The sequence below is a fragment of the Schistocerca cancellata genome, chromosome 4 (assembly GCF_023864275.1).
Source record: "Schistocerca cancellata isolate TAMUIC-IGC-003103 chromosome 4, iqSchCanc2.1, whole genome shotgun sequence".
In the NCBI taxonomy this organism is placed as follows: Eukaryota; Metazoa; Arthropoda; class Insecta; order Orthoptera; family Acrididae; genus Schistocerca; species Schistocerca cancellata.
The window spans coordinates 892,528,055-892,541,674 of NC_064629.1; the positions used below are offsets into that span (position 1 = coordinate 892,528,055).

The window sequence follows — 13,620 nt, forward strand, 5'->3', positions numbered from 1 at the left end:
TGCACTATCAAATCGTAAACAATGCTCACATCCACACAACATCATATCATTAAATATGCATAATAAGGCAGATAAATAATTAAAATATGTGACAGAAAATGATGTTTCTATGTCACAAGGAGTGACACATACATATTTCGGTGAAGAAATTTTGGATAAAGACTGATCAAGTTGATAGTTGTTTCACACTTTTGAAACAAAATATTTTTGGCTTCTTTGAAAACTCAAAATCAGGATATGATATGATAACTTTGTTATCTTAAAAACAACAATAACTACTTCTCCACAGAATGATTGCATAGATCTTTAACCCTTTACAACAACTGTCCGGGACTCCACCTGTTACTTGCAACTTTGGTATTTTCAAAGGAAATGAACAGAATTTGATTTGAAGTAAATGTGGTCTTGCCTCATATCTGTTTCCTTGAATATCACTATCACATCTTTAATGCAAACTGCGTTAGTGATGTCAAAAACCTACAGCCCAAAAATGAAGCAAAAAACCTACACTGCAGTACCTTAAGGCTTTTCAGTAGAATGAAGCAAAGAGATACCAACTTCAAAAGATCTGTAGGAATTCAATGTGTCTTACTGACAACGTAACCAAAATTACCACAGTAAAAGATGGCAGCATTAATCCTGGTACCCCACCTGGTTAAAAAAGGTTGTAGGGGCACAGCTAAATCTGGAAGAATATCTCTAAATCCAGCAACATGGACAAGTGTTTTTAAGAGTAACTTCAGTTGGAAAAAAAGGGCAGCATATGACATATTGCTATCAGCAGTTTCAAACCTTTCTATTTTGAGCATCAATTTTCCTTGTTTGTATCATTGTTTGTAACAGTGTATTCACACAAATAAATTTTGGAGCACCTTTACAGTTACATGATGTTGCGCATGGGCCAGCAATGCTAGACACTTCAAGTTATGATAAAAATATTTAATAGCTTTCCCAGCCTTCATAACATATGGAGCAGCATTGCACAACAACAACAACACCAACAACAATAATAATACCCTTTTTTAATTTAATTTATTGCCACAGAATATATTGACATTTACCGACAACTACTGAGCTGAAGTATAGCACTTGAGCTCACTATGAAGTTCACAAACTACAACATAGTTGCAGAATTACTTCTGTACTGCATCTTGGCGCAGTTCATATGAATAAATCAGTAAAAGATGGTGTCACACACATTATTGCAAAAAAAGGTCAAAAATGTGATATAACACGCATTACAAGTGTCCCAATACATACCATCTTCAAAATATACATTTACCCAGCAAATGGCGACACATGCAAAAATTCATGCAACTTGTGTTTACACAGAAATCTGGACTCCATTTATTATACACCTGCCTCGGAAAGTGAATAACTCTCACAGACTCATAATAATTTGAAATAAAATCATCTGAATAACCAGGAACTTTCACACGCATACTTTATAGTTATAGAATTAATTAATGCTGACTCCCAAACTTCACATTCATTTCTTCCTAAAAATTCCATTATCACAAATATCAAACAATCCCACTGAGAAGTATAACTATATTTGACTGGATCTGAGAAAAATTATATCTGCAAAGTACACAAAGCACAGTTCAGAGCATTACCCTGTCAATATTTATAGAAATCACATAAGCAAAAAACTTATTGCGAACATGACTACAGCATAAGTATAGTGAATATATACCAGATTCATTGTGGTCTCTGTGCCACCAGCTAGGTTTAAAATATTTCCTCTGTCTAGCTGATTCAGCATATGGTTCACCTGTTAGAAAATACAACACTGGTCAATGCAACTAAGCAGATATCAAGAACAATTTGTAACTTTTGTAAACAAAGGAAAGGAAAAGAACGCAATATCATAACCATGTGACTGGCAGAAATGAACACTATCTGGTGCAATTTATATAAATTAGGATTATGAACACAAAATCATGATCATCATCATCATCATCATCATTTACTATAAGTTAAGCTTTCAAAACACTGTAGAAATTACACCACTGGTCAGAAACACATCAAATCGCAATGGAATACTATCGGAGAAGAGGGAAAACGTATAGCAGAGGAAAAAAAATGTGTGAAAATTGATCAACAGATGGCACTGTATGTCACAATACGTCAATGAAAACACCTATCATGAGCATGAACCACTGAAGTTGATATAAACACGACGGGTACATGGTTTTTCCTCCTTTCACATGTGCGACGTTCGCCATGACTCTCTGAATGCAGTATTGTGCTCAGCTTGTATAGCTGCATTACAAGAATGATGATGACTATGCACACATCGCTCTGCAGAAGTTTCGGCCCTGAAGGGTTTGAAAAAAGGCATTTGTCTGATGACTGCCGTGGAAATGGAGAAAATGATTCAGAAAGTCAAAAAGACGGGTGATTTTGATGTGCAACGTGGTAGAAGGAGGAAATGAATTGATTCAACGTCAGTGGAAGCAGTGGTCACCGCAATGTAAGAGGAGAAAATTGGTGGTGTACAAACGTATAGTGTATGGGGAATTGCCCAAACACTGGTCATACACTTGAGCATCCTTATGAAACATCCTTCTTTGCTGTTCATTGGAAATTATCCATGTTCACAAGTTGCTTCCTCTTGAACCGCCACCAAGAGAGACTTTTGCTTTAGATTTTCTTGCTCACATGGAAGGGGACAATGATTTGTTGTGCAAGTTTTATATGGACAGATGAAGCTCACTTCACAAGATATGTGAATACACAGAATTGTCAAATTTGGGCAACGAAAAATCCACATGCAAATCAACCAGTACCACCTCATCCTGAAACGTTCACTGTGTGGTGAGGGTCTACAGCACCATTTACCATAGCTACATATTTTTTTGAAGTGACAGGAGCTTCAGGGCCTGTTCCCTGTACCATCACTGATAAGCGCTGTGAGTATCTTTTGTGCAATCATGTCATTCCAGCACTCAAACAGCGTGGGTGTGTAGATGAGATCATGTTTATGCAAGATGGCACCCCTCTGCACACTGCAAATCCAGTTAACCAGCAGCTGAAGTACTATTACAGAAATACTAGAATTATCAGCCACCATTTCCCTACAGCCTGGCCGTCCCGATCACCTGATTTTAATCTGTATGACTTCTGGCTGTGAGGCTATCTGAAAGATAATGTGTTCAGTGCTCCGACTGCCAACTTCGCTGCAATGAAGGCATACATTGTGGAACACATCCTGAACGTCACACCGGAAACACTTCCATCAGTTGTGGAACATGCTGTTTCTCAATTTCAACTTGTTGCATAAAACGGTGGAGAGCAATTTGAACATGGTTTGTACCAGTCACACAGAAATTAATAATCCAATTTGATTTTGATTGATGCTTTCCATGCAGTTTTTGCCTCAGGACAGTTAAAAAATCAATTTTTCCCATCTGATGTGATATGACCTTGCCATGGTGGATGGGCTTACGTAACTAAGAGTATCACACCTGTAGGGCCATGCACATTGAGTAGTACAGTTTGTTTAACGTCAAATGTGCACCTTAGGCGTTGTTGTATGATTCATTTCTCATTTGTAGTAGAGAATCATTAAATTATGAAGCTTACAGTCCCATCTATTGCAATATTTTGTAACTGTTTATTTTTCTTCTGCCATATGTTTTCCCCTCTCTCCAATAATATTCTGTTGCAATTTGATGGCATTCTGACAAGTGGTGTTATTTCTGCAGCAGATTGAATGTTTAAATTTAATTAGAAAAATCGTGTACTACTACTACTACATTTCTACTCAGTTAAGTGTGATCTAATGCATCATCACAATTACAAATACCCAGTGAAGTACGTAACACTGTGGTTTTCATAAAGATGAAGTAGTGCACAAGTTGGTGAGGCTATAGACTCTTTGTTAGTGAGAAACTTCCCTTTGTCCATTACTGCACGATTCAACAAATACTACAACAACTATTTAATTGTACAGCGCCATCTTCTCCGCACTATGCCATCTGTCTCTAGGGTACAAGGGTTCAGGACAATGTTTTGTATTCTGGTGAAAAAGTCTATAAAACATTGTCAGTGGATATCAGGAAGGAAACTGAACATTCTCAGTTATTTATGAACAAAGTATAAGAATGCTTTGTTAACCACTATTCCTACAACTTACCAGAACACTTGGCCTCAAGAATGTGATTCTGTATAACTCAAATAATTGCGTTAGACAGATCTTCATGTTGACAGTATAAAGAAAGCTGACAAGGGTCTGTGTAAAGTTAGATTAATGCTTTGTTTGAATTATTAAATAGTAACGGGTCCTTAGTGTTATTAGGGGTAGAGATGGAAGGGTGATGAGGGGGTGGGGGGTGAACTAATCTATACCATAACTGTACATGTGAATAGATTAGGTCTAATCATAGTTTGATGTCAGTATATATCACTATCAGCATGGGCTCCACCAGTATGAAACACAGATGTGTACAGTTAGACCCACCTTCCCAGGCTACTGGCGACAAAATCACAGATATGCAAGGTAAACTGTTTAACCACTACCATTAGCAAACTGTATTTGTCGTCAACCACATCTCTGACAGCTGCCATAGTCATACATGTCATCAGTCTTGCCACTGGAGGTACAAGCGGCACTGCAATTAGTGCTCTTCGGGCCAAAGCGCTGAGTGGGATTGTCACTCCCTCAATCACGGCTCTCATTGCCCAGTGCCGTCATACACACAGACTTGTGTACAAGTCTTCACTCTGACTGCTGTCTGTGTTCACCATAGTAGCTGCTGATGGGATATTTCTGAGGGAAGGTATTTATCATACAAATGTAACCCCCCCCCCTCTCTCTCTCTCTCTCACTCTCTCACTCTCTCACTCTCTCTCTCTCTCTCTCTCTCTCTCTCTCTCTCTCTCTCTCTCTCTCTCGTGGCATACATGGCAACCCTTGCGGGGAATATTGCTGAAGTTGAAGTGCTTTCAAATGAGGAGGCTAGATTTTAGGCTTTTATTAACAAGAACTGAACTGTACCCAATTAGCAAACTGCGGAAGGAAGGACTGTGTAGATGTGAACTGTAAATGGCTAGACAACTGCAAAAGAACTGTGATAAATAGGCTAAGAACTGTGTTTGAATTGTTGTTGAGCTTTTGTTTAACTATAATAATTGATGACACTAAATCAAATTTTTTGTTGCTATGAAAGTAATATTAGTGTAAATCAGGAATAGGAAGTGCTGAAGTGCTACGAGAATAAAAGTTAATGTTGTGTGCAGGTCCGATGGGATTACATTGTAAATCATCACTTAAAGATTTGTCATGCTACAAGATGGTGCAGTGTCCATAGCAGCATGAGACATCCATGGACAACATGTGCAGTGGGAGCACATAGTGGTGAGTGCAGTTAGCAGAATAGGGCACAACTGATGTGTCTGTTTCAGCATACATCGACAGCGGAATTGCAGCTAGGGGTGCAACCAAAAGCTGTGAGAATCAACAATAGTACGTCAAGAAAGAAAAGTAGAGACAATTTTATGCTTGCACATAGCAGTCTTAAGATTTGCATATGGAACATCAGTAATAGTAAAATGTCTGGATAAAAGAATTGAGATGTGCTCTTGGCAGTAGAAAACGAATTCAGTCACACAGCAGTAGGGATGATTCGGTGGGTCAGATATAAATAAATGGTAGTGAAATCAGATATGGGTTTAATTTTATGTCCAATTCAGTCAAAAATAATTTTAGTAAAATCATAGATTCAGACTTTGGTGTTAAGTCTGAAATAGAGAATTAAAAAACCACAGATCTCACTGAGAATTTTGAAGTAGCCACAAATGATTTCAATGGTAATGTAGAATTAATTAATACTGAAGACAGTAAAAATGTAGATTTAGTGGCAAACAATGATAATGTAAACCCAGGATGTGTAGTACCTAGTCAGAATGAAGTGATTGATTGCAATGACGATATCAGATAAAATGACTCTGACTTTAACATCACTAATGAGCAAACAGATGAGTTACATACATTAAGTTAGCATACAGCATCAGCTGACGCCTCATCAATTCAGTATGATGATCACTATATGATGTCTATGTGAAAATTAATTTTCAAGAACAAAAAGTAGCACAAAAGAAAACAGATAATAGATTAAAGGAAATTAATGTGGGAACAGCACAACTTAATACTAAGTTTGATGCACTGAACAAAAGGTTATGAACGTTCTACATCTACATCTACATCTACATCCATACTCCGCAAGCCACCTGACGGTGTGTAGCGGAGGGTATCTTGAGTACCTCTATCGGTTCGCCCTTCTATTCCAGTCTCGTATTGTTCGTGGAAAGAAGTATTGTCGGTATGCCTCTGTGTGGGCTCTAATCTCTCTGATTTTATCCTCATGGTCTCTTCGCGAGATATACATATGAGGGAGCAATAAACTGCTTGACTCTTCGTTGAAGGTATGTTCTCGAAACTTTGACAAAAGCCCATACCGAGCTACTGAGCGTCTCTCCTGCAGAGTCTTCCACTGGAGTTTATCTATCATCTCCGTAACACTTTCGCAATTACTAAATGATCCTGTAACGAAGCGCGCTGCTCACCGTTGGATCTTCTCTATCTCTTCTATCAACCCTATCTGGTACGGATCCCACACTGCTGAGCAGTATTCAAGCAGTGGGCGAACAAGCGTACTGTAACCTACTTCCTTTGTTTTCGGATTGCATTTCCTTAGGATTCTTCCAATGAATCTCAGTCTGGCATCTGCTTTACCGACGATCAACATTATATGATCATTCCATTTTAAATCACTCCTAATGCGTACTCCCAGATAATTTATGGTATTAACTGCTTCCAGTTGCTGACCTGCTATTTTGTAGCTAAATGATAAAGGATGTATCTTTCTGTGTATTTGCAGCACATTACACTTGTCTACATTGAGATTCAATTGCCATTCCCTGCACCATGCGTCAATTCGCTACAGATCCTCCTGCATTTCAGTATAATTTTCCATTGTTACAACCTCTCGATACACCACAGCATCATCTGCAAAAAGCCACAGTGAACTTCCGATGTCATCCACCAGGTCATTTATGTATATTGTGAATAGCAACGGTCCTATGACACTCCCCTGCGGCACACCTGAAATCACTCTTACTTCAGAGGACTTCTCTCCATTGAGAATGACATGCTGCGCCCTGTTATCTAGGAACCCCTCAATCCAATCACACAATTGGTCTGATAGTCCATATGCTCTTACTTTGTTCATTAAACGACTATGGGGAACTGTATCGAACGCCTTGCGGAAGTCAAGAAACACGGCATCTACCTGTGCACCCGTGTCTATGGCCCTCTGAGTCTCGTGGACGAATAGCGCGAGCTGGGTTTCACATGACCGTCTTTTTCGAAACCCATGCTTATTCCTACAGAGTAGATTTCTAGTCTCCAGAAAAGTCATTATACTCGAACACAATACGTGTTCCAAAATTCTACAACTGATCGACATTAGAGATATAGGTCTATAGTTCTGCACATCTGTTCGACGTCCCTTCTTGAAAACGGGGATGACCTGTGCCCTTTTCCAATCCTTTGGAACACTACGCTCTTCTAGAGACCTACGGTACACCGCTGCAAGAAGGGGGGCAAGTTCCTTCGCGTACTCTGTGTAAAATCGTACTGGTATCCCATCAGGTCCAGAGGCCTTTCCTCTTTTGAGCGATTTTAATTGTTTCTCTATCCCTCTGTCGTCTATTTTGATATCTACCATTTTGTCATCTGTGCGACAATCTAGAGAAGGAACTACAGTGCAATCTTCCTCTGTGAAACAATTTTGGAAAACGACATTTAGTATTTCGGCCTTTAGTCTGTCATCCTCAGTTTCAGTACCATTTTGGTCACAGAGTGTCTGGACATTTTGTTTTGATCCACCTAACACTTTGACATAAGACCAAAATTTCTTAGGATTTTCTGCCAAGTCAGTACATAGAACTTTACTTTCGAATTAATTGAACGCCTCTCGCATAGCCCTCCTCACACTACATTTCGCTTCGCGTAATTTTTGTTTGTCTGCAGGGTTTTATCTATGTTTATGTTTGCTGTGAAGTTCCCTTTGCTTCCGCAGCAGTTTTCTAACTCTGTTGTTGTACCACGGTGGCTCTTTTCCATCTCTTACGATCTTGCTTGGCACATACTCATCTAACGCATTATGTACGACGGTTTTGAACTTTGTCCACTGATCCTCAACACTATCTGTACTTGAGACAAAACTTTTGTGTTGAGCCAACAGGTACTCTGAAATCTGCTTTTTGTCACTTTTTCTAAACATAAAAATCTTCCTACCTTTTTTAATATACCTATTTACGGCTGAAATCATCGATGCCGTAACCGCTTTATGATCGCTCATTCCCTGTTCTGCGTTAACTTTTCCAAATAGTTCGGGTCTTTTTGTCACCAGAAGGTCTAATATGATATTGCCACGAGTCGGTTCTCTGTTTAACTGCTCAAGGTAGTTTTCAGATAAAGCACTTAAAAAAATTTCACTGGATTCTTTGTCCCTGCCACCCGTTATGAATGTCTGAGTCTCCCAGTCTATATCCGTCAAATTAAAATCTCCACCCAGAACTATAACATGGTGGGGAAATCTACTCAAAATATTTTCAAATTATCCTTCAGGTGCTCAGCCACAACAGCTGCTGAGCCAGGGGGCCTATAGAGACATCCAATTACCATGTCTGAGCCTGCTTTAACCGTGACCTTCACCCAAATCATTTCACATTTCGGATCTCCGTCAATTTCCTTTGATACTATTGCACTTCTTATCACTATAAACACGCCTCCCCCTTCACTGTCCAGCCTGTCTCTGCGGTATACATTCCAATCTGAGTTTACGATTTCATTACTGTTTACGTCTGGTTTCAGCCAACTTTCTGTCCCTAGTACTATATGGGCGTTGTGACCGTTTATTAATGAGAGCAGTTCTGGGACCTTTCTGTAGACGCTCCTGCAGTTTACTATTAGCACATTAATATTGTTATTCCCTGTTGCAATTTGCCTGCTCCTACCTTGCAGCGTCCCAGGAGGCGTCTTGTTGGGCCTAGGGAGGGGATTCTCTAACCTAAAAAACCCCCATGTGCACTCCACACGTACTCCGCTACCCTTGTAGCCGCTTCCGGCGTGTAGTGCACGCCTGACCTATTCAGGGGGACCCTACATTTCTCCACCCGATAGCGGAGGTCGAGAAATTTGCACCCCAGATCTCCACAGAATCATCTGAGCCTCTGGTTTAAGCCTTCCACTCGGCTCCAAACCAGAGGACCGCGATCGGTTCTGGGAACAATACTACAAATAGTTAGCTCTGATTTCATCCTGCGAGCGAGGCTTTCTGCCTTCACCAATTCCGCCAACCGCCTGTACGAACTGAGGATGAGCTCTGAACCCAGACGGCAGGAGTCATTGGTGCCGACATGAGCAACAATTTGCAGTCGGGTGCACCCAGTGCTCTCTATCACCGCCGGTAGGGCCACCTCCACATCTCGGAAGAGACCCCCCGGCAAGCAGACAGAGTGAACACTGGCCTTCTTCCCCGACCTTCCCGCTATTTGCCTAAGGGACTCCATCACCCGCCTAACGTTGGAGCTCCCAATAACTAATATAGAGATATAGGTCTATAGTGCTGCACATCTGTTCGACATCCCTTCTTGAAAACGGGAATGACCTGTGCCCTTTTCCAATCCTTTGGAACGTTACGCTCTTCTAGAGACTGACGGTACACCGCTGCAAGAAGGGGGGCAAGTTCCTTCACATACTCTGTGTAAAATCGAACTGGTATCCCATCAGGTCTAGCGGCCTTTCCCCTTTTGAGCATTTTTTGTTGTTTTTCTGTCCCTCTGTCATCTATTTCGATATCTACCATTTTGTCATCTGTGCGATAATCTAGAGAAGGAAGTACAATGCAGTCTTCCTCGGTGAAAGAGCTTTGGAAAAAGACATTTCGTATTTCGGCCTTTAGTCTGTCATCTTCTGTTTCAGTACCATTTTGGTCACAGAGTGTCTGGACATTTTGTTTTGATCCACCTACCGCTTTGACATAAGACCTAAATTTTTTAGGATTTTCTGCCAAGTCAATATATAGAACTTTACTTTCGAATTCATTGAACGCTTCTCACATAGCCCTCCTCACACTACATTTCACTTCGTGTAATTTTTATTTGACTGCAAAGCTTTGGCTATGTTTATGTTTGTTTCCATAGCAGTTTTCTAACTCAGTTGTTGTACCACGGTGGCTCTTTTCCATCTCTTACGATCTTACTTGTCACATAACTTATCTAACGCATATTTTACAATGGTTTTGAACTTTGTCCACTGATCCTCAACACTATCTGTACTTGAGACAAAACTTTAGTGTTGAGCCATCAAGTACTCTGAAATCTGCTTTTTGTCACTTTTGCTAAACAGAAAAATCTTCCTACCTTTTTTAATATACCTATTTATGGCTGAAATCATTGATGCAGTAACCGCTATATGATCTCTGATTCCCTGTTCTGCGTTAACTGTTTCAAATAGTTCGGGTCTGTTTGTCACCAGAAGGTCTAATATGTAATCGCCACAAGTCAGTTCTCTGTTTAACTGCTCAAGGTAGTTTTCAGATAATGCACTTAAAAAAATTTCACTGGATTCTTTGGCCCTGCCACCCATTATAAATGTTTGAGTTTCCCTGTCTATATCTGGTAAATTAAAATCTCCACCCAGAACTATAACATGGTTGGGAAATCTACTCGAAATAATTTCCAAATTTTCCTTCAGGTGTTCTTCCACAACAGCTGCTGAGCCAAGGAGCCTATAATGACATCCAATTACCATGTTTGAACCTGCTTTAACTGTGACCTTCACCCAAATTATTTCACATTTCGGATCTCTGTCAATTTCCTTCGATACTATTGCACTTTTTATCGCTATAAACACGCCTCCCCCTTCACTGTCCAACCTGTCTCTGCGGTATACATTCCAATCTGAGTTTAGGATTTAATTACTGTTTACATCTGGTTCAGCCAACTTTCCATCCCTAGTACTATGTGGGCATTGTGACCGTTTATTAATGAGAGCAGTTCTGCGACCTTTCTATAGAAGCTACTGCAGTTTACTATTACCACATTAATATTGTTACTCCCTGTTGTGTTTTGCCTGCTACTACCTTGTCGCGTCTGAGGAGGCGTCTTGTTGGGCCTAGGGAGGGAATTCTCTAACATAAAACACACATGTGCACTCCACACATACTCCGCTGCCCTTGTAGCCATTTCCTGCGTGTAGTGCACGTCTGACCTATTCAGGTGCCCCCTACATTTCTCCACCCGATAGCGGAGGTCGAGAAATTTGCACCCCAGATCTCTGCAGAATTGTCTGAGCCTCTGGTTTAAGGCTTCCACTCACCTCCAAACCAGAGGACCACGATCGGTTCTGGGAACGATACTAAAAATAGTTAGCTCAGATTCCACCCCACAAGCAAGGCTTTCTGCCTTCACCAACTCCGCCAACTGCCTGTATGAACTGAGGATGACCTCTGAACCCAGACGGCAGGAGTCATTGGTGCTGACATGAGCAACAATTTGCAGTTGTGTGCACCCAGTGCTCTCTGTCACTGCCGGCAGGACCTTGTCAAGATCTCGGATGAGAACCCCCACCCCCCCCACCCCCTCCCTAGGCAAACAGACAGAGTGAACACTGGCCTTCTTCCCCAACCCTAAGGGGCTCCATCACCCGCATAACATTGGAGCTCCCAATCACTAATAAACCCCTCCCCCCTTGTGCCTGCTCGGACCTTGCTGAAGGAGCAGCCACATGTCCACTCACAGGCAGAGCGGGCGATGCCACAAGGCCAGCCTCCACATTGACCCTCCGCCTCGTGCGCCTCGTGCGCCGCGAACGCCGCTGAACCCACCACTCCCCTTGGGGAGAGGGTGGCCCAACTGCGCCCAGTACCCGCGAAGATGTCTCGACAGCAGGGACAGTGGGTGAAGCATGTAACACCTGGGGTGTACCTTGCGATGCACCAGACTCCCCACTGCCGCTACACTCCGAGGCAGCAGCCTGAAGACGGCTGACTGCGGCCATCAACACGCTCAGCTGTTCGCGAACAGTGGCCAGCTCCTCCTGCGTCCATACACAGCAGTCACACATCCTATCCATCCTAAGGAATCAATTTACTGAAGAGAGTTAATCAACCTTTAACTAGACTGCTAATTCACTAAAGGTGGCTGTTTATTCACTAAACTGTGGTTGGTAGCCACTTCTTGTAGAAAACAATGAAAATAGCACTACCTGTCTCTGGACTGTATTGAAAACAAACACTAGCACTACTGGCACTATGGTTGACTAAAGGGATTCACTCTGACTGTATTCAAAACAAACACGAAATATATGGAACTACACTCCTGGAAATGGAAAAAAGAACACATTGACACCGGTGTGTCAGACCCACCATACTTCCTCCGGACACTGCGAGAGGGCTGTACAAGCAATGATCACACGCACAGCACAGCGGACACACCAGGAACCGCGGTGTTGGCCGTCGAATGGCGCTAGCTGCGCAGCATTTGTGCACCGCCGCCGTCAGTGTCAGCCAGTTTGCCGTGGCATACGGAGCTACATCGCAGTCTTTAACACTGGTAGCATGCCACGACAGTGTGGACGTGAACCGTATGTGCAGTTGACGGACTTTGAGCGAGGGCGTATAGTGGGCATGCGGGAGGCCGGGTGGACGTACCGCCGAATTGCTCAACACGTGGGGCGTGAGGTCTCCACAGTACATTGATGTTGTCGCCAGTGGTCGGCGGAAGGTGCACGTGCCCGTCGACCTGGAACCGGACCGCAGCGACGCACGGATGCATGCCAAGACCGTAGGATCCTACGCAGTGCCGTAGGGGACCGCACCGCCACTTCCCAGCAAATTAGGGACACTGTTGCTCCTGGGGTATCGGCGAGGACCATTCGCAACCATCTCCATGAAGCTGGGCTACGGTCCCGCACATCGTTAGGCCATCTTCCGCTCACGCCCCAACATCGTGCAGCCCGCCTCCAGTGGTGTCGCGACAGGCGTGAATGGAGGGACGAATGGAGACGTGTCGTCTTCAGCGATGAGAGTCGATTCTGCCTTGGTGCCAATGATGGTCGTATGCGTGTTTGGCGCCGTGCAGGTGAGCGCCACAATCAGGACTGCATACGACCGAGGCACACAGGGCCAACACCCGCCATCATGGTGTGGGGAGCGATCTCCTACACTGGCTGTACACCACTGGTGATCGTCGAGGGGACACTGAATAGCGCACGGTACATCCAAACCGTCATCGAACCCATCGTTCTACCATTCCTAGACCGGCAAGGGAACTTGCTGTTCCAACAGGACAATGCACGTCCGCATGTATCCCGTGCCACCCAACGTGCTCTAGAAGGTGTAAGTCAACTACCCTGGCCAGCAAGATCTCCGGATCTGTCCCCCATTGAGCATGTTTGGGACTGGATGAAGCGTCGTCTCACGCGGTCTGCACGTCCAGCACGAACGCTGGTCCAACTGAGGCGCCAGGTGGAAATGACATGGCAAGCCATTCCACAGGACTACATCCAGCATCTCTACGATCGTCTCCATGGGAGAATAGCAGCCT

General features: G+C 42.9%; 1 protein-coding gene across 1 annotated transcript in view; it reads right to left on the bottom strand.

The window, feature by feature from the left end:
* Positions 1–13,620, bottom strand: part of LOC126185053 (uncharacterized) — a 904,507-nt gene that overhangs the window by 503,741 nt on the left and 387,146 nt on the right. The window contains exon 13 of the mRNA XM_049927811.1: positions 1,697–1,774. Within this exon, the coding sequence (XP_049783768.1) occupies positions 1,697–1,774 (78 nt within the window). The remainder of the gene's footprint in view (positions 1–1,696; positions 1,775–13,620) is intronic.